Source organism: Danio rerio, chromosome 12 (assembly GCF_049306965.1).
Source record: "Danio rerio strain Tuebingen ecotype United States chromosome 12, GRCz12tu, whole genome shotgun sequence".
NCBI classification, from domain to species: Eukaryota; Metazoa; Chordata; class Actinopteri; order Cypriniformes; family Danionidae; genus Danio; species Danio rerio.
Window position 1 is genome coordinate 11,977,532 of NC_133187.1, and position 22,059 is coordinate 11,999,590.

Consider the following 22,059-nt stretch of genomic DNA (forward strand, 5'->3'; position numbering starts at 1 on the left):
CCTATCATCATCAACGGGAAACCAGTGGAGAGAGTCAGCACATTCAAGTTTCTTGGAGTACACATCGCTGAGGATTTTTCATGGACGGCTCACATAGACGCAGTGCTGAGGAAGGCACAACAATGCCTCTTCTTCCTCAGGCTTCTTAGGAGGTTTGGAATGAGCCCCCACATCCTCCGCTCGTTCTACACCTGAACTGTGGAGAACATCCTGTCTGGCTGTATCACCACCTGGTATGGAAATAGCACCAGCAGCAATCGCAAAGGCCTACATAGGATTTTGCGTACTGCTAAATGCGTAGTAGGAGGTGAGCTTCCCTCCCTCCAGGACATCTACATCAGGCGGTGCATGAGGAAAGCCAAGTTCGAAATGCAATCCATACCTATCCCCTACCCCTAAACTCAACTATAACTGTAAATTATTCCCAAAATCAGAGGGGAATAATAGTTGGAAAACATATGTAGAAGTGCATAAACTGTAAGCCTAAACTTTACATAAACTGTAAATGTATGCCTTAATTCTGACTGGCTGATTGGAATGCTGTTCCAGGATCAACATAGATGTACTGTAAATCCACAACTTACGGTTTTATCTGCCTGGTCAGATGTAGGGTCGAATTGTGACCTTACAATTACAAAAAGCTTTCAGTGCTACACTTGGACCCTTAAAAAATCTATGGAAGTTCCAATGAATTAAAAAGACAAACACAACTGCAGACACTGTGCATTTCAGCTGCTGCTTTTGAGACTCTTTAATGACAGGGCCTTCACTGAGGCTGTGGTAAATTAAAAAGCACACTGTACTGTCAGGGTTGTTCTTCTGTTTGTGTAGTCTTCTAATAACATGAGGCTACTAATAGTGAACATAAACCACATCAAGGAACGAATCCCGCAAACTGAAAATCTGGAAAAAAACAACAACAAATCGGTCCAAATAAAAGAGAACATAGTCTACTGCTGTGGTTGCTCATACACAGCACAAAGACAAAATGGGGACTTTTTCTTCCTGCACTATAATGGATATAATGTTTTCCCTGACAGGCAGAAATGTTATGGCGATAACCCCTTCCATTATCTGATAACCCCTGATGACCTCTTCAATAATCCATGGCTGTCCAAACTAGAGTTGAAAAAGAACACTTATAAATACTGAGTCAAAACTTTACTAAATAAAGTAGATGTGGCCAGATTATGTGTTTTGTAAGGCAGAAAAAACACATCTATGCTGCCTTCAAAATTCAATCAATAGAAGTTACCTACTAAGACAGGAAATACAGCAGAATTTATATTCAGACATGACTTTAGAGCTTTGGATGCAGTTTAAAAATTCTCGTAGGCCAAGGTTAATGTGCTGTCTATTGTGGTTATGGATGCGACTTGACATCACTTTTAAAGAATCAATGAACATGTCTGGCCAATTTCATGGAATGTTATAATGAATCTTTCATTGGCAGAATAGATGACATTTAAATAAAAATAGGCATCAGCGCATGTTTGTTAGCAGCAAGAGAAATAAGATGCAATCATTTCCAACAGTGAGTTTACAACTTCATTTGTTCATTTTCCTTTGGCTTAGTCCTTTTATTTATCAGGGGTCACCACAGTGGAATGAACTATCCAGCGTATGTTTTACGCAGCAGATGCCCTTTCAATTTAGCTCATCCAATTGACCTGTACCTTATGTCTTTGGACTGTGGATGAAAGCAAGGCACCCAGAGGAAACCCATGTGATCATGGGGAGAACATGCAAACACAGAAATTCCAACTGAACCAGCCGGGTCTTGAACCTTCTTGCTGTGAGGCAACAGTGCTAACCACTGAGCCACTATGCTGCCTGAGTTTACAACTTTTTGACTGTAAATAAAATGAAAAGGGTAGTAGGGTACAGTAATCAAGAAAAAGTACTTTACACCTCTGGTCCAATGCTTTTCTTGGAGGGCCACTGTAGATTCTAATCACGGCAGATTTTGGCTCCATTCCTAATTAAACATACTTGGATCAGCTAAACAAGTTCTCCAGACGACTCTCTAGAAGCTTACAGGAAAGTTTGTTAGAGCTGCCTGAAGCTCAAATAGTCCTCCAGGAGCAGAATTGGACACCCCTGTCATAATCTTTCCTTGAATCCTGGTTACACTTAACCAAAGTTCCTTTCAAGAGAAGTCAGCAGCAGCTTCAGCAGTTATTTAGACTCCTGCAGTTTGGGGGCAGGGCGGGGAATCCCCTCAACCACCACCAGTGTGCAACACCCAGCTGGATGACACGACAGCAGCCATATTGCGCCAGATCACACACCAGCTGGTGTAGAGGAGATATAGCCAAATATTATATGGGGGTGGTTAGGAGGTCATGATGGACAGAGGCCATTGGGCAAATTTGGCCAGGATGCTGGGGTTAAAACCCTACTCTTTTTCAAAAGACATTCTGGGATTTTTAACGACCACAGAGAGTCGGCTTAATGTCTCATCCGAAAGATGAATATACTGGGGAGTTAGGACCTACACAGACCACAGGTTGAGAACCTCCTGCTGGTCTCACTAACATTACTTCCGGAAGCAACCTAAATCTCGTATGTGGTCTAGCATCCACGTACTGACTGGGCGCAGGATTGCTTATCTTCAATGGGCGACCATGTGAGAGTTGCAGAAAGCTAGCTGCTGGCTAAATATCTAAAATTCACTTGACTACTTTGGCCATTTATAAAATCTCTTTGATAACCTCATGGGATTACAAAGTTATGCAAATGTAATTTCAATGGAAGCAGTAGGTATTTCAGAATACTTTGAATTTGGATTTATTACCTGGCTCACAGGCTGTTTTTCATATAATATAATGTATGTACTGTTACCTTGCTTGCTGCATATGTTCCAGTTTGTTATTCTAGTTACCAGTTATGTTCCTCATCTGTTTCTAGTTTAATTTGTTATCCATGTGAATATTATGCTCTGCGTTTTCATGTCAGATGTTGGGTCAGATACAGATTACAAGATATATCAGCCTTATTTGGGCATGATCAATTTAATCTACAGTAGGGTATTGTGGTGCTTTGTGTGTCATAGTAAATGACAACTGAATCTGTCTTTGGGATGTTTTACAACGTCCAGACAGAAAGGGCTCTGTTACACTGACAACAACAAGCTCATTTGCACACAACTTTTTAAACAAGGCGAACTGAATATAGATGGAATTATGCAATAGAGGAAAGGTTTGTGTTTGTTGTCTATGGGAATAGGAAAACGTTCAACCTAAAATCAACCAAATATCAACATCTAATGGTGTTACAGCTTGGCGTTGTGTGGACATTAACACTATGACGTCTATAAGATGTTGGATTTTAGTTGCCATACCTGAAGAATAAACGTCAGTATTTGACATCAATATGACATTGGTTTAAAATGTTAGCCCGACGTTGAATTTAAGTCACACACATTTTCGAACACATCCTAAAATCAACCAAATATCAACTTCATTTGATGTCGTTACTGGACATCAAAATAAAATTGTCCTTAGACACTGGCTAGACGTTGAATTTTGGTCACCTGACATAAGTACATAAATACACCCTAAGTCTAATCTAATATCAACATCTTATGACATTGTGTGCCTGCTGGTCAATAACTAAATGCAGTACAGTATGTTGCGTTTACACACATCCACAAATTACATGTAAATGCATCAGCGTAATACTCACTACTCTTAAGTACTTTTAAAAGGTCTACGTTTTACTCATTCTTTTAGTAATATTTACAACAGATCAGAGGTGTAAAGAGTACCTGAAAACCATACACAAGTAAAAGTACAAATACCTTACTGTAAAAATTACTCAAGTTACAAGTCACCAATTCCAATAAGACTTTAGTAAAAGTATTGAAGTATCCGATTTTAAAAGAACTTAAGTATTTTACTCATACTAAATATGGGCTGAAAGAACACAAAGAAAAAATTATTTCTTTATTAAGAAATAAAAACTAACATAAAACTACTATAAAAACACCTCAATGTTTCAAAATGGCAGAGCAAAATAGATTAAAAAATTTAACTAAAACACAAAGTCAAACAACACAAACTATTTTTCCAAAAAAAAAAAAAAAAGTAGTAAAACATAGAGAAATAAAATTCATAACTGACTTTGATGTAATTCACCTCTCATTCTCAGAGGTTGGCATAGGACAATTACCATTTTCAAGGTATACCTTGGTTTGGAAAAGTCAAGGTTTTAAAACAGTAAAAATTTTCTGCAATACCGTTTTTTTTTTTTTGCCATACCGTAAGGTATGTATATGATTTTTTTATTTGTTTTTAGGACGACAATATCTCAGCAGAAATTATGTTGTCTTAAATTAAATTTAAACAAATGAAGTCCGCAGAACTCAATAATTGATTTAACCTAACACGTTTACTGCTCCTAAATATTTTAAATGTTTCTCAAAATAAAATATATTGTGTTCAAAAGGGATTTTTTTACCCAGACATTTAGAGCAGTAATCATTTTAATGTGAAACTGTGATATTTCTATACAAGGATATCATAATCTTAGTCAGAATCTTTTATAGGCCCATGCCTATTCATAGAGGGGCAATGTTTCATATGACGCTAAAACTTGTCTAAAAGTAAAAGAAAAATGTGTTTAAATGTGTAACAATGTGTCTGTCTATTGTTTAAAAATGTGTTCAGAAAAAAATATTTTCTGATTAATATTAAATATGTCAGCCATAAATGATACAGATGGGATGAGAACCTAGCATGTTCAGCCTGTGGTTGTGATTCCTGTGAGCTACCATGCATCACTGATATTACTGAAATCTATAAACCAGAACTTCCTCAATGTGCATGAATTTACTAACAAACATCTAACAAATCTGCCTATTTAATCTACAAGCAGCATGTTTGGCAGGCTAAAAAACAGATGTGGCAGCCATGTAAACTTCTTCAAGTCCTAGAGTGGAAATACATTCAGATACACAAACCAATTGTGACCTAGATCTCATAAACATGTTCTTGAACATTCACACAGAGACTGTACATAGATTTCAGAAGTATCACAACCTTGTCTAAATGCAGGTGACCCAAGTTATCCTTACCAGTTATTTCTACTTCAACTCTCACCCTTTTGTAGCCTGCCAGGACCTGTCTACAGCATTTACTGTATGCTATACAAACTGGAGTAACATGCTCTGACATGCTCTGCTGGCATCTGTTTTTATCCCCATCTCTGCTGGTATGCTTTTCTCATCCAGTGTTAGGTCTGATTCACATATCCTGAATCTGGAGCACATAATCGTAGTAGCAGGGCTGAAACTCTTGGGTATAAAACCAACATTCGAGACCTCCAGCATCCAGGAACCCTCTATACAAATCAGTTCAGCAATATTTACATTAGAATAACATATATTCACATGATATGGTGGCTGTCATAACACTATCGTTTGATAAATCCTATTTTTATAACATCATTGTTATTGGCCAGTTCATAAAATTAGGCCGATATATTTAAGGTGATAACTTGAGCCTTTGCTAAGCCCCGCCCTCCTTAGTTACTGTTGTTACACCTGTCAAGCTTTCGTGCCTGGCACGTCTATTACAATATGTATGCACCGGTGTCAGACATTCCCAGCGATATAATTAGAAATTAGAAAATAAAATCTAATTAGCAATGTATTTTCAGATGAAATGTTTGAGTCTGAGTTATAAATGAAAAATTGACTGAATAAAATAATTTATTTAATTTAAACTGTATTTATTACTCCATGAGTCAATAACACCTTTAACAGCCAACATATAACAACTACTTTAGAGAAAATAAAAATGCAAATAGATAAAGATTATTAAATTAAACGCTTAAACTGTAAAAAACGATTAAATGACTTTACTTTAAAAAGTGAGTAAACCTGTTGCTTTAAAATTATTTGAACTACACTCACTAGCCACTTTATTAGGTACACCTGTCCAACTGCTTGTTAATGCAAATTTCTAATCAGCCAATCACATGGCTGCAAATTAATGCATTTAGACATGTAGGTATGGTCAAGATGATTTGCTGCAGTTCAAACCGAGCATCAGAATAGGAAGAAAGGAGATTTAAGTGACTTTGATTGGTTGTTGGGGCCAAACAGGCTGGTCTGAGTATTTCAGAAACTGCTGATCTACTGGGATTTCCACGCACAACCATCTCTAGGGTCAGTGAGCAGCAGTTCTGTGGGCGCAAATGCCAGAGGTCAGAAGAGAATGGCCAGACTGGTTTAAACTGATAGAAAGGCAACAGTAACTCAATTAACCACGCATTACAACTGAGATATGCAGAAGAGCATCTCTGAAAACACAGCAGGTCGAACCTTGAGGCGGATGGACTACAGTAGCAGAAGACCACACCAGATGCCACTCCTGTGAGTTAAGAACAGGAAACTGAGGCTGCAATTCAAACAGGCTCACCAAAATTGGACAATAGAAGATTGGAGAGACGTTGCCTGGTCTGATGACTCTCGATTTCTGCTGCAACATTTGGATGGTAGGGTCAGAATTTAGCATCAACAACATGAAAGCATGGATTCATCCTGCAACATTTCAGGCTGATGGTGGTGGTGGCGTAATAATCTAGGGGATATTTTCTTGGCACACTTTAGGCCCATTAGTACCAATCGGCCAATTAGTACTCAAATGGCCTCCACACTCACCAGATCTCAATCCAATAAAGCAACTTTGGGATGTGGTGGAACAGGAGATTTGCATCATGGATGTGCAGCTGACAAATCTGCAGCCACTGCATGATGCTTTTATGTCAATATGGAGTTATATGGAATATGTAGTTCTGAAGGCAATAAAGTGGCCGGTGAGTGTGTGTTCATAATTATTAGGCTCAGACACTACCTGGCCAAGTTGCCATTTCTGTGCGGAGTTTGCATGTTCTCCTCGTGTTTGCATGGGTTTTCACCGGGCTCTCCAGTTTCCTCCCACAGACCAAAAATATGTAACATAAGTAAATTGACAAATCTAAATTGACAGCATGACCATTTCATAGCATTATAATAGACTTCCAACATTATCAAGCAGGGGAGTTCTCGAGACTCTTGAGATCCGAGCTCAGGGCTCTCTCCCGAGACAGCATGCCAAACACGCTCCATAATCAACCATCAGCTGAGGGCGAACTCTTGAAATGTACTTCCAGCAAAAAAACTAAGCTCTTGATGATAGATTTAGAAAGAGAGAGAGATGTATGGATTTACACAGTTATTCATGCACAAAAGGGTTTCTACATTGATCTATTGCAGAATTTTTGCATTGACACTGGTACATTTTTACTCTTTTTTTTTTTTTTTTTTTTACGTTGAATTCCACCACGAAGCACTGTTTTGTAACTCTGCTACAAAATACTAATGCACAAGGCCTGAATGATTGCTGTGAAATTGTTGTGTGCAGAAATGCAGATGCAAGATATGGGTACATCACATTCAACAAGCTGTCTAAAACAAGGTCAACAAGTTTCTCAGACTGTTTGTGGAAAGTGATGTTGATGTTCTATCCGCTTTGAGCAATTGACTAATTTGCTGGGAATAACAACATGAGAGTCAGATTAGATCAAGTAGCACAGAAAGAACAGGTGCAAGCGAAAAAATTATGGCAGATTCGGCTCTCAAGAGAAGTGATCCATTCAGAGTCTCTTGACACAGAAAATCATCTGTAATGAGTTTAGAAATGACTTCCGTCCAAAAATAACCAGACAAACAAGGTGGTCACTGTGAAAACCCGGCTGCGTATTTAAAAATGTTTCCCACATCTGTTCTGTCAAATCATTTTTAATATAAAAGGGTATTCTAACATTGAACCAATTGACCACAGTCCACCATAAAACTAAAGATGAAAAGAATATGAGACAGTTACCCAATATAAATTATTCACATACGCCAGTGACTAAGCAGAACCTGAGCCAGAGAGGAGGGGGGTGTTATGCAGGAGAGTCTGCAGAGGAGTTACAGAGACGTGGCACTGCAGTCTGCCAGCATAAGGCCAAAAACTGTTACCAAACAGTTACATCACTCATATTGTTTAGATAAGCATCACTAAGGCATTTTCAATGTGATGCAGTCCTTGATGTATTTTAAGTAAAACAGAATTGTATAAATGTATACACTTTATAACTGGACTCCCCCTGTGCAGTTGATCATGGCTTATGACAGCTTTCATATATTTCATAAGGCTTTACTTTAAGCCTGTGTATACAAAGCATTATAAAATAGTTTCGTCCTGCATGCTGATTGGATAGTTCAACATTCCATTAAATTTATGCAAATTACCAGCAAACAAAAACAACTCTTTCAAAGAGTTGACGTAATAATTTTCTATACATACAACTATATTTGTGTCCCAGAATGAGTTTTTAGGCAATAAAGCAATAGGTCAAACTTTAAATAAGCAATTTATTAGTAAAAAATAGCACTTATTCAGGCCTTTTCGTCTAGAATTTGCCACCCGCTCAACACAAGAGACCGTTTTTCCAGTTTGTTTTTATATCTAATAAACAATGCATGCTCTCATCTTAATTGTTACAGAGCAAAGATTTTTTGCTTATGGCAAAGTTTCATATATTCATTTGTTCATTTTGCTTTGGCTTAGTTCCTTATTCCTAACAGCAGAACGAACCAACAACTAGTCCGGCATATGTTTTACGCAGTGAATGCCCTTCTAGCCGCAAAACAGTAATGGGAAACACCCATACACTCTTACATTCACACACATACTCTAAGGCAATTTTTGTTTTACCCAATTCACTTACATGTATAGCTCATATCTTTAAACTGTGGGGGAAACCGGAGCACATGGAGGAAACCCACATGAACATGGGGAGAACATGCAAACACGTCGTGTTTTTTAAGCCAATATTAGATCTCAATTTGATTCTTACATTATGGTAGTTTACATGCATTGTAGGAATACAAAATCCAGTGTAAATGTGTATTTTGTAATTGGAGGTTTTAGATGAATGAAATGTTTCCTAAATTCTTAAAGAGCATCAGTGTGTGGATGTCAAGATTTTGAGATCAAATTGATTATCATTTTTGACTTGTTTTTTTGATCCTGTCATCAGAACGGACATCAGAAACCATTTAAACACATTTGTAAGGAATTAACATTAAATATAAACCACATCTTAACAATTAAACAGCTAAATTCTGGCTTAAAAATACTCTTCAAAATACATTTTGTAACATTACTCTGCCTGCAGCATTTAATTTTACCTTATTATAAATTTATGTTTTTGACAAATGTGCAGAATTTTGCAAATTATGTACCCCCGCTAAAACATGATGGGTTTAATTTGTTGTGTCTGGGGTCTAATTATGTCAAAATGCTCTTTCATGTGTTTCCTGACTCTGCCTGGGTGTGAAGCCTGTCTTGTTTAGTGAAGCAATTCAACAATGTTTATCTAGATCTAGCTCTCTTATATAAGTAAGAGATACTTCTGATACAGAAGTATGGAAAATTTGATGAGATAAGGTTGTTGTTTGTACCAGAGTCAAGAGACAGGCATCAATTTATTTTAGAAACCATCTCAGATGCTCAATAAACAAGACTAGGCATGATATCAGTCTGTCAGAAGTTAACTGAGACTCATTATGAATCCTTGTCACCACTTTAGCTTAAATTGAACCTTGAAAAGACTGTACAAACTGTTCGTAAGCTGCAACTTTGTTTAAAGTTCAAAAATGTTAGTTAGTTCTTAGAAAACTATATAATGTAGGAAACTGAATACACCAGGAGCTCCCTCAAATACTGGGAAGCTAAGCCGTTGTAGGTAGTCAATAAAATTTTTACATTTATACGATATTTAATAAAGATCCAACGCAATGATAAAAGCACTGGATTAATATGATCAAATTTCTTTGTTCTAGAAAGCACTCCAGCAGCTGCATTTTGACCTAGCTGAAGTTTGTTTATTAGGCCAGCAGGGCAACCGCCTAGTATTGCATTACAATAGTCTAACAGACAGGTCATGAAAGCAAGAATAAGCTTTTCCGCATCAGACATTGTCAAATACAAACACAAATACTGCTATTCAGAACCAAAGAATTGTGCGCTTACTGCACTCCAACGAACTTGTAAGGATTCTAATCTAATTAATACATATTAAAGCTGTTTAACATTCTTAAGTGTAGATGCTAAATCACTGATATGTGTTAGTTTGCACTGATTTCAAACGGTTTAACGTATTTTATTTTCAAAATCCAAAGTAAACTGCTGCTGCTTGTAGTAGTATTGACAATAAATGTCACGTAAAATGAAATTCAAACTCACATTATTAGCATTTAACACTGAATGCACATAAGGTGTACCTGAGGTAAACATTGCCAGTTTATCCTGTTGTTCAGCTGCAAGAAATAAAAGCCATTTCTAAAATATAAATTTCAGGTGTTGGTTAGAAGAAAACCACTCATTTTAATAGGGAAAGTTTTCCTTCTAATCAGGCTGTCATTGCTTTTATTGAGAACACAACTAAAATCTGCCTTAAATCAGCCTTTAGGCTCGATAGTTAGGCACACTTCTGTTGATGTTGTTAATCTGGCAACCTGCGCTTGCATGTGTTTTGAACCAGGTGTGCAATATCTAGTTCAACCACAGGGTGTCAAACTTACATACTGAACCTTCAAGTCTTCTCATCTCCCACATAAACATGCAATGAGCACTGATGTTGCAAGTCAGAACCATAATGGAAATTAGTTGCTAAAGTTCTTCAAATTAGTAACGCACTCACACTTTCTGTGTTTAATTAAAAATTTAAATCTAGACCCAAATCTGTTAACAGTGCGACCCTTTTGAACAAATTTCCAGGATCTAGAAGTAAAATATTTTGTCTTTTTTTCATAAAAATCTTCTTTTATGTTTTAAAAATGTTACACATTTGTAATTTCATTGTAATGAATGAGTGACAGGTTTTTACGATGTTTCCTACATTAAATCCTTCATATTTAGGTAGCTCACTACGATTCTGAACATACTGAATGTCTTTATACACAATGTCTAAAAACCCTGTCTGTGAGCTATACAATATTAACTGGCACTCACCGGGGCGTCTATTTTGATGAGAGCGATGTCTGCTTTCTCATCTACGTCTTTGATTTTGGCATCATAGGTGGTCCCTGTCTTCAGTTCGACCTTCACCCGATGTTTGTTGGCTACCACATGAGCATTAGTTACAATCAGACCATCTTCAGACACCACAAAACCAGAGCCGCTGGCCACCGCCACTTCCCGATTGAAGACATTTCTAAGAAAGAAAAGCGAAGATGTTTTTGAAGACTACTCCAAATGAGAAACATTCCAATAATGTGTCTATTTCCCACAGAAGAACGGCAAAGAATGATGGTCGTTCAACATTTTTAGATCCGACACATATTTTCCAGCTAGGCTTTGGAGGCACTTTCTCTGACAAATGATTTGTTGAAAACAAGATGGTTGTTTAGTGAATTGTTCACCACAGTGTATGATTTCAACAGCATAAAGTTAAGATTGGCTGAAATTGTACATTCCAGAAACTTTCTTATGTAATGATGAAGGTATTGTGTTATTTAAAGTTATGGTTCATTCCAAAAAAAAAAAAAAAAGAAAGAAAAATAAAGAAAGAAAAAAAGAAAGAAAGAAAATTTACTCACTATTTACTCACCCTCAAGTGATTCCAAACCTTTATAAGATTCTTTTTTTTCTGAAGATATTTCAACAAACTTGTAACTTTCAGAGTAGACAAAATATTCTATACACTCAGAAATAAAGGTACGCAAGCTATTACCGGGGTGGTACCTTTTTAAAAAGTACAAATTTGTACCTAAAAGGTCCATATTAATTCCTCAAGGGTAGCCTACATATTAGTACCTAAAAAGTACAAAAGTGTTCCTCTTAAAATGTGTAGTTACTAATATATACTTTTAAGGGAACCAATCCAATATGGACCCTTCAAGTACAAATGTGTACCTTTTGAAAATGTACCACCCCAGTGACAGCTCGTATACCTTTATTGCTGAGAGTGTAGGAGTCAGTGGTTGCAGGTTTTTCAGTTTTCTTCAAAATATCTTCCTTGGGTTCAACACATGACAGAAATTCAGACAAGGGTGAGAAAATGTTGACAAAATTTGTCATTTTTGAAGGAACTATCCCTTTAAAAGAATTAATGTTTAAGTATAAGTGGTTTTAATAAACAACAGAATTCTATATAAAAAAAAAACAAAAAAAAAAAAAAAATATATATATATATATATATATATATATATATATATATATATATATATATATATATATATATATATATATATATATATATATATATATATATATATATTAGGGGCTTGAAACTTTAATTCACACTACATGAAGTTGCCCTAAGGAAAATGTTTATGAAATGTCATTAGCAATAGGTTGCTGCTGAACATTTTGAACAAATATTTTAGGTGACTCAGGAATGATAAGTCCTCTCAGGGAGTGATTAGTTTTGGCACACATTGTGCAGGTGAGGTAGCAGACTGGTTCCTTTTTTGAGTCTTCTAACAAGTTTGAGTCATTCATTCATCACGTGAAATGTCATAAGCCAATCCAATGCAGTTAAACTAGGAATTTGAAAAAAAAAAAATCATATATTTTACATTACTGTGGGGCATAAGTTTAGGGTTGGGCTGTAGGTAGGTATTAATAAAACAATTTATTGTGCAATTTAATAAATAATATGAATAATACTCTATATAATTACTGTTCTTACACTTCTGTGATGGTTGGGTTTAGGGTTGGTGTAGAGGAAGACAATAAAGGGCACCTATAAGGATCAGCTTTTATAAGCTGTTTGGACAGAGCTGTCTGTATTTGTGTCCACTGTCATATTGGAGTGATATAAACCCAAGTCTGTTTTTAAAAATTTCCTGACGTTAAAATTGGACCCAAATCCCTGTGATTTTGTGTGTGTGTGTGTGTACTGCAAATGGCATTTGTGTGAGACTTTTAGAAAGGCTTGAATAAACTTTACCATAAATTCATGAAATAAACTTAACTCTGTATTTTTGCCTAATGAGCTGTATTTCAGCTTTCATCCAAGTCTGTCTCTATCACTGACTGCTGTTTATCTGACATAAAGCATGATGAGAAGCAGACATGTACGCAGGAGTGGTGGGCAGGGAGAAGCAACACATTTGGATTTAAAACCACAGGCTAGAAAAAAAGGTACAATGTATTCAGACAGCGAAATGGGCAGATTCTGGAGATAATAAATTATCTGATGGGTATTTTTAGCTGAAACTTTTCAGTTCTGGAGACAAAAAAAAAATATTTACGTACTTGTATTATTTAATATTATGTACTTATCTTACATCTTGTAAAAGGGGTAAAATAGGTGTTCTTTAATAAAATACAATTAATGTGTAAATTAATAAATAATATAAATAGGTCTCATTAACTTCCAGTCACAGCTGCATCCCTTCAAATAAGAACTGTTCATCACTCAAGTCCTCAGATTTGAGTCATTCATTCATCAATTGGAAGACATGAGTATATCATATGCAGTCAGAGCTGGAAAAAGATTTGATCCGTTCATCTCCCAAGTCCTCAGGTTTGATTCATATCTTTACATGCTATCAAATAATGAATGAATTAATTAATGACTTAAAAAACAAAGGCTTGAAGAGGGAACTAACCATGGGTCCTTTTGGCTGAGACTTCATGCATGGGTTAAGCTTATAAGTGAGTGCTTTGTAACTTGAATGAATGACTCAACTTGAAGTTTTGTTTTGTCAGAAGTGGTGATCTGAGCTAATCATAGACAAAAGACCCAGCTAAAATGGCAATAATGATTATTTTCTCTTATAGCATTCTAATTATGACTTGTTTGAAGTGTGATCACTGTTTGTAAATGTAATTGGAAGCATCTTGAACATTATAATGATATTTTGGCAAATTGAGTCAGTAAAATGATCCAAACTTTAAATGACTAAATGACATTCTTGTCAATGAATTATTGGTCAATTTTTCATTTGAAATTGATGATAAAGGGCTATTAGACGGCTAAAAAGAACAACAGCTTGTAAGTGTTATGAAAGTGACAGAAAAACAGTCCAGAAAATTGAAATCATCCATTTTGTTTTAAAGCTAGACCTGACTAAGATGTTCTTTGGGAGACATGAGATGATTGATTGATGAAGTGTGTTATTCAGAATGCATACTTGCGGAATAATTCAATGTGAACCACAGCTGGAGCGATCTTCTCCACCACATCAGCGATGAAGTTATATCTGTGCCGGAGACTATCTGGATTCTCCTCGTGGCCTGGAGAACACATGGCAAACACAGACACCCATTACAACAGGGTTGGAAATCAGCAGGGGGTTGGTAACCAGAATGTTCCCACAAAGTCAAGATAAGGAGACAATTAAACAATTAAACAAAATCTATTACAGCTCTACAGATTAAAGTGAACATCTTCACACTTTGCATCAGATTTTTTGTTTGTGCGTGTGTGTTTTTTAGCATTGAGAATTGTAACAATTAAGCATGCATTCAAGTGTTTGGTAATGTTCTTTTTGCACATTAAGTTTAATAAGGTAATGGAAATTGAATACTCATAAACTGTATTATAGTTGCACAAAAATGGCAATAAAATTCAAAATATTTCAACAAATTTACTATCAGTACACTCACCGGCCACTTTATTAGGTACACCTTCCTAGTACTGAGTTAGACCCCCTTTTGCCCTACCCGACCCTACCATGCGAATGTCGCAGCAGAAATCAAGAAGCATCAGACCAGGCAATGTTTTTCCAATCTTCTATTGCCCAACTGTAGCCTCAGTTTCCTGTTCTTAGTTGACAGGAGTGGCACCCTGTGTGGTCTTCTGTAGCCCATTCGCCTCAAAGTTGGACATCTTGTGCTTTCAGAGATGCTCTTCTGCATACCTCGGTTGTAACGAGTGATTATTTGAGTTACTGTGCCCTTCTATCAGCTGGAACTAGTCTGGCCATTCTTCTTTGTCCTCTGGCATCAACCGAATTGCCGCTCACTTTTTTTAGATCCTTCTCTGTAAATCCTAGAGATGGTTGTGCGTGAAAATCCCAGTAGATCAGCAGTTTCTAAAATACTCAGACCAGTCCATCTGACACCAACAACCATAGCACGTTCAAAGTCAAATTTCTACCCCATTCTAGTGCTCGGTTTAAACTAAAGCAGATTGTCTTGATCATGTCTACAAGCCTAAATGCATTGAATTGCTGCCATGTGATTGGCTGATTTCAAATTTGCATTAACGGGCAGCTGGACAGGTGTACCTAATAAAGTGACCTGTGAGTGAATGCTTTATCCATTTTGCTTTGTTTCTCTCAGACACACCTCTATATTTCGGAAATGTTTGCAACTCTTAATTATGACCTTACAGTGATTTTCTAGTGGTTACAACTTATTATTACAATCTGCATAGCAAGACTTTAGATGAATCACTGCTAAGAATACTATTTGTAGTTTGGTTCCTTGCACACTTTCACTGACGGAATTTTACAGTCTCATGAATTCATTGCTATGGTTACAATATTATAAAATTACAGTAAAATTACATAAACATACAGTAAAGAGAGACACATATTGGATAATAAGTAAACCAATGAGTAGGGCCAAAAAACATTTTTTTGCTATTTCTGCACAGAATTTTGTAAAAAATCTGTGGGTTTATGCAGAATCATTTTGGAAGTATCATGACTAAAAACATAATACACAAAATAATACATTTTCAACTTTAATGTTTACAATGCAAATCCAATTAGATCTACTTAATTGGTAAACCAAACAAGTCTCTTATATAATATATCAGCTAAAAGACAGAAAATATTACTTTACAAAGTGTATGATAATTAAATTATATGAACATTTTCATATCAATAATAATATGTCAATAATATTAGTAATATTAATTTAAAAACTGAATTTACACAGACTTTATTTACACGAGTAAATAAAGAGACTCAATGATGCTCTAAAAATCGGAGGAAGACTGCATATTTCTGTGCACGCAGATTCCGTTAGGCCTAACGCAACAAACCAGCAATACGAAACAAGTTATAAACACACAAAGAAAACAGAATGTGACATAAAAACTGAAATGATAAAAGTTGTCTTTGTGAAAGATAAAAAGATTTTTTATATAGGCTAGTTTTTTAAATGCTTTTTGGTAATTTAATTTTAACAAGATGTCTGCAAGAGTAGCTTCCAGTATATTACATTTCATGTTAAATTATCTTTAGATTACTTACAATGAGTACCAATATAATTATGAAGGTTATCATTACATACAGTGATCTCCAGTTCCTGGCGTCTAGACTGCAGCTGTGCACAAGAGGTTTGGCCAGAGGAGAAATGTTTGTGCCCAACGGAGCCTGATTTCCCTCAAGTTTTTTTTTCCTTCACTTTCGTCAACTGGTGAAGTTTTATTCCTCACCGCTGTCGCCACTGGCTTGCTTCGTTTGTGACTTGTAGAGCTGCGCATCGATGCATTTGCTCATCAGTGTTTGGACTTTCAGAAGTGAAAATTAAACCACCCTGAACTAAACTAAACTGAACTTCAACTCTGAAAACTGGACTGACGCAGTTTTGAATTTTAACTTACTAGAACTTCTATGTTAAGCTGCTTTGACACAATCTACGTTGTAAACGTGCTATAGAAATAAAGATTAAATGAATTGAATTGAATTGAATTGAATGAAACACAGGAATCCTTGTATTGTCAGAAAGTATGCTATGGTGAATTTCTGGTAACTACAGCTTTTAAATATCCACAACAAATACGTAAATGAATGCATCTGAAATATATAGAATAGAATGGTAAATGAGAAAAACACATTAGTGTGTTAGGCAAAGATTAAACTAGCACAGCTATGTACTGTAGGAATGTCCTGCAAGAGGACAACAGTCATGTAGAGAGTTTTAACATCATTATACCAAAATATTTGACCACAGAATTCCATGATAACTAAAACAGGACCACATAGCTTTTTTTTAGAGGCAGTTATTTTATAAGAACCCTTGCATAAAAACACAAACAGACCGAATATTGCTTATAAGACAAAACAAAACAAAACGTGAGTCTTTTAGAAACATGGGTTGACTTGTCTAGAAAGTGATCCATCCGTTTATTCAAGTGCTTATAAAACCTGGAGTCAAAACCTTTTATAACTTTGCACATGTAACACTTTTTTACCTTACATAACCTTCCTTTCACAACATCTGCATGCAAGCACATCTGCCCTACCCTTGTGAGCGTGTTAAATAGCACGCTATTTGTTTCCTCCCTGAGGATCTGTATACAACACTACTGTATATACTCACTGTTGAAAAGTCCCAGTGATAAATAGCACCTTGACCCAGAACAGCAAACTTTTATGACCTTTTTTTAATTTCTTGGAGGTTTTCAGCATTAGTGAATGCTTGGGTTGTAAAAGCACGCAATTACTGTAATGAAACACAGATGGGTAAAGCGGAATCTCACACTTGCGAAACTAAACGCCACCTATTAGTGTGGAACTATAACAAATCACATATACCCTGCTGTCTTTTTCAATTATGAATTTTATCAAATGCTAAACTCTTGAGAAAATAAAATCCAAATGTCACTTGACAACATCTAGGTGGATGAGAAAATCCTTACCATCTATGTTGAAAATCAGTTGTAAATAGAAATGATTATACTCAGGGGCGCCTGCAGGATTTTATTCAAAGGTACGCATATATCCATCATCCCTCATTCTTATTTTCATCCCAAAAAACAATGATGCTTGCTGTCAAAGGCTACATTATTTAAGGACATTGCCACGAGTGGGACCAAGAAAATGAAAGCATATCATTGTATTTTAATTTTAATATGCTTTCTGTTGGTCAGTTATCTACTAGATAAACAAGAATAAGGAATAAAAACTGGGGTAAGATGCTTCAAAACCAGTCTCAAGCTCTTTTGGAAGGGGCGGTTCAGGGGCTGATGAGGCTGCGGTCTCCACCCCGTGTGGGGAAGCAATATTTGTCTCATTAGTTTTAGGCCTTTTGGCAAATGTCTCAATTAAACTTAGCTGTTTTAAAGAGTGTTTACTCATTTTGAACCTTGTTTTAAACAATAGCTATCTGAACTGTAATTTTTAGTGTGTGAAAAAAATACCAGCAAAACTAAAGCCAATAGAGATTTCTTTACCCATCTTTCACCATGCAAGTATACACTTCAAAACACACAAACACACACCTTTATTTATTCTTTCTTTCTTATTTTGTCTCTATATTTGCCTGGAACGCAACTGTGATTGAACTGTGTACTATATATATATATATATATATATATATATATATATATATATATATATATATATATATATATATATATATATATATATTGTAGTGTATGCTGTTTAATAATCATTTTAAATTATGTAAAAAATAAATAAATAAATAAATAAAATAAATAGGCTATAATTCGCGCTTTCTTATGGTAGGTACGCATAGTGCTGACAGCCGTAGGCAGGCACCACTGATTATAGTTTACTATTGTAGAAACACATTGCTAAAAAAAATTGTAGGCTTATATAACTGATTGCCATTCCCTCTAGCATATCCCATCACGACTCTGGAATCTTGATAATGGAATTGTTTTTCCTCCCTTGTAATATGGCTCCACATCTGTAGAGGGTTTTTAGTACGTTTAGGCGAGAGAACATTTCGTATGCTATGTCATAGCTGGCACAAAATCTAACGTTTGTGAAACTCGCAAACGAGTCATGTTTTATGTGAGAAGTACAAATAATGATTCTATATGCACCAGGGACACACAGAAAGGTCAGGAAATGGCCACACCAACATCTGCTGCTTTGTGAACTTTGTGAATCACAGATTTCGTAACATTTAATTCAAAGAATAATATGTGTTAGGCACTGTGAGTGTAAGCACTATTTTACAAATTTGCAAATGAGCACCGAGTTGGAAAAACCAACTTATAATGATGATAATCTACAGATGATCCAGAAGACTGCAGCTCATTTAGTCTTCAATGAGCCAAAAGAGAGACCATGTAACACCTCTCTTTATCGCTCTGCATTGGTTACTGTTTGAAGCTCTGCTCAAGTTCAAATCACTGATGTTTGCTAACAGGACAGCCACTGCACGTTCTTACCTCCACCTGCTCCTGAAGGACTACATCCCTTTCCAGGGGGCCTCTGATCAGGGCTGCGTTTCCGAAAGCCATCGCTAACTGACTAAGGTCGCAAGTTCCGTCGTGACAAACATAGTTTGTTGATTTGCCGTTTCCCAAATCGGTCGTTCTAACAAACATTTGTTAACTGCGTCGCAAACTTGTATGCGTGCAACTATATCTTTGGAGCTGTAGTTTGAAACATATTTCCTGTCTGTTTTCTATTTCCAGTTATCCCCCTATGCCATACAGTATTCACTTAAAACATTCTAACATTTAAACTTAAAATTATAAAAAAAAAAAGTTTTTTTTTTACGCCTTTCTTAGGCGTAATTTGCTTTCAAAGTATTTTTACAGTTCAGTTTTAGCAATCTTCGTGTTTACAATTACGCTCCCTTCGCAGTGCACTCTGAGAACATTGATGTCATTTTGAACACAATTTATGGAACTTATCTTATTCTTCAAAGCTTGTGAAAACCAAAAATCATAACATACGTTAATGCTTTTAACTTATAATTATTAAGTATCTGCACTGTATATGACATGGGCCTGTTGGTTAGAACATTTCTGCAATGGTTTGCATGTGTCAAATTGTAGACTTAAAAAACAACAACAACAACAACAACAACAACAACAACAACAACAAAAAAAACAATAATATTATTAATAATAATTTATTAATAATAATAATAATAAATAAATAATAATAATAATCATTATCATATTCCTCATCATCATCAACAAATTATATTCATATTATTATTAAATTAGGATTTTTTTTATTTCCTAAAAAAATTATAAATAATATATATATAAATAATTTCATTTCTTAATAAATAGCCTCATTATTTATTTATTTATATGATTTATATATAATATTAGAATATGTGTTAACTTTTGTAAGTGATTTTATGTTTTAATACCGAATATGTAATGTTCTCAATAATATTTTTAAAGGAAACATAGGCCCTATATGTGTCATTTACATATATTTCAATTAATATGGACAACAGGTGCATGTTTTTATCAAAACTAAAATTGGATTTTTTTTTATGCATGTGCGTATAAAAAAATATAATCTGCACAAAGAAATTATGGGCTCTTCTTTAAAGAAGTTGTTATTCCACCCCGTTTAGAGCATCATTATGGGTGTTTTATGTTATAACTAACGTGGTTCAAACGATGAATCTGCAACAGAGAAACTACTGGTTTTGGGAAACATTCGTCACTACAACCTTCTTTTCCCAAATAATGCATTGTACCATGATGGTTCAGCCACGAGTTATATTGTTGTTTGGGAAATGCACCCCAGAATGGGAGCACCGCCTTTTGGTGCCATCACATACTGTAGCTATAAGTAAATTTTCAAAACCTTTTCATTCAATGTTCCTCACTGGTGGAATGATCTTCCCGTTCCCACTCGAACTGCGAATACACTGGTATCCTTCAAACGACAACTAAAAACCCATCCCTTCTGAGAACACCTGAACCCCGGTGAATAATACCAAAACCACCTATTGAAGCACTTTATCTTTCTCTCTCCCTCTCTCTAAAAAACACCACAAACTCATATTCGAGCACTGAATTCTCTGCGCACTAACACGATACTTTGAACAACTAGCACTTCTTATATGTATTGCCTCTTCTTGTTGAATCGCTGAATACCTCCTCAATTGTAAGTCCTTTGAAAAAAAGCCTCTGCTAAATAACTAAATATAAATAAAGAGAAAATCTTTTGAAACACTCAAGGCATGCAAGAGATACCTTGTAATGCTCATCCTGGCAACTCACTATAATATTAGTTATGTTTTCATCCAAATAGCAAATTAGCAAAACTGGATAATGGCATAAAATGTTTAAAAATAAAACACCATTTCGAACCTATGATTTAGGAGAAAAAAACAGTCACTGTCACTGATTGTTTTTGGAGGTTTCGTCTTCTTCTGAGGTCATTTATTACATAAGGAAAAAGTTCCACAGTGACTTTGTCATGATCACCAGCGATCCAGGCTTGTAGATCACTGGTAAACATTAGCTGTTTCTCTATATGAGTTCTTCAGCGATCTTGCGTCCTTGTGCTCTCATGTAACATCATCATTAACCATCAAGTTCAGTTCCAAATCTCAAGACCGCAAGAACAGAAAATGTAAATAAGTTCCCGGATGTATTTTTGATATCGAGGAGGCATGAATGCAGATGCATGTGTGGATGAATACTGCACTGCATTTATGGGTGCTTCCACACCTATGAATCGATTCAGTTGTTCCAAAACAGAGATTACAAATGTTACATTGTTGCTCTTTGCACTTGGAGCGGTTCGCTTTCACACTACAAAGTTTCTAATCAGACCAAAAGAGCTAAAACAAGTCTCATGCGAGTAAACTCTCCTTACATTGGTCAGAGTGTCAGGGTTTATTTTGCAGCGTCCCGCTAAGCTGTCAGGAGAGGTGGTGGTTTGGTGGTGATTGACAGGGTGCACACGCGACGTGTCTGAGGAGAGATGCGGTGGGGAAGGGTTAGAAGGGTGCACGACGATGCCTATTTGAGGACCGGGAGGGAGACGCGAGATTACTGGGAGATCATCACTCGGGCATCGGGAGACTCGCGAAATTTCCCGCCATACTCATAATTCTCTCTTCATATAGCCGTAAGCCTATTACATATCCATAAAACACTGTGATATAACCGCGCTCGGATCGGATCGCTTTCTCACTGCAATCGAACCGCTCCAGGGTTCGTTTCAATCGAGCCGAGACCACCTCATTCAAGCGATCTCGGAGCGATTACTTTGATGTGGAACAGATGTGCCTTGTTCACATATGCCAAACAAACCACACTATCTGGGCAAACGAGACACGTTCTGAAACAAAAGTGTAGGTGTGAAAGCACCCT

At 36.1% G+C, this 22,059-nt stretch overlaps 1 protein-coding gene across 2 annotated transcripts in view; it reads right to left on the reverse strand.

Moving 5' to 3' along the window:
- The window catches only part of htra1b (HtrA serine peptidase 1b), a 69,047-nt gene that overhangs the window by 34,428 nt on the left and 12,560 nt on the right, over positions 1–22,059 (reverse strand). For both annotated transcript variants that reach the window (XR_012387655.1, NM_001111182.1), the window contains 2 exon segments: positions 14,183–14,285; positions 11,052–11,253 (listed from right to left, as the gene is read on the reverse strand). Coding sequence is in view for 1 of the 2 variants with exons in the window: in NM_001111182.1 (NP_001104652.1) it covers positions 11,052–11,253; positions 14,183–14,285 (305 nt within the window). In the remaining variant the exon portion in view is untranslated.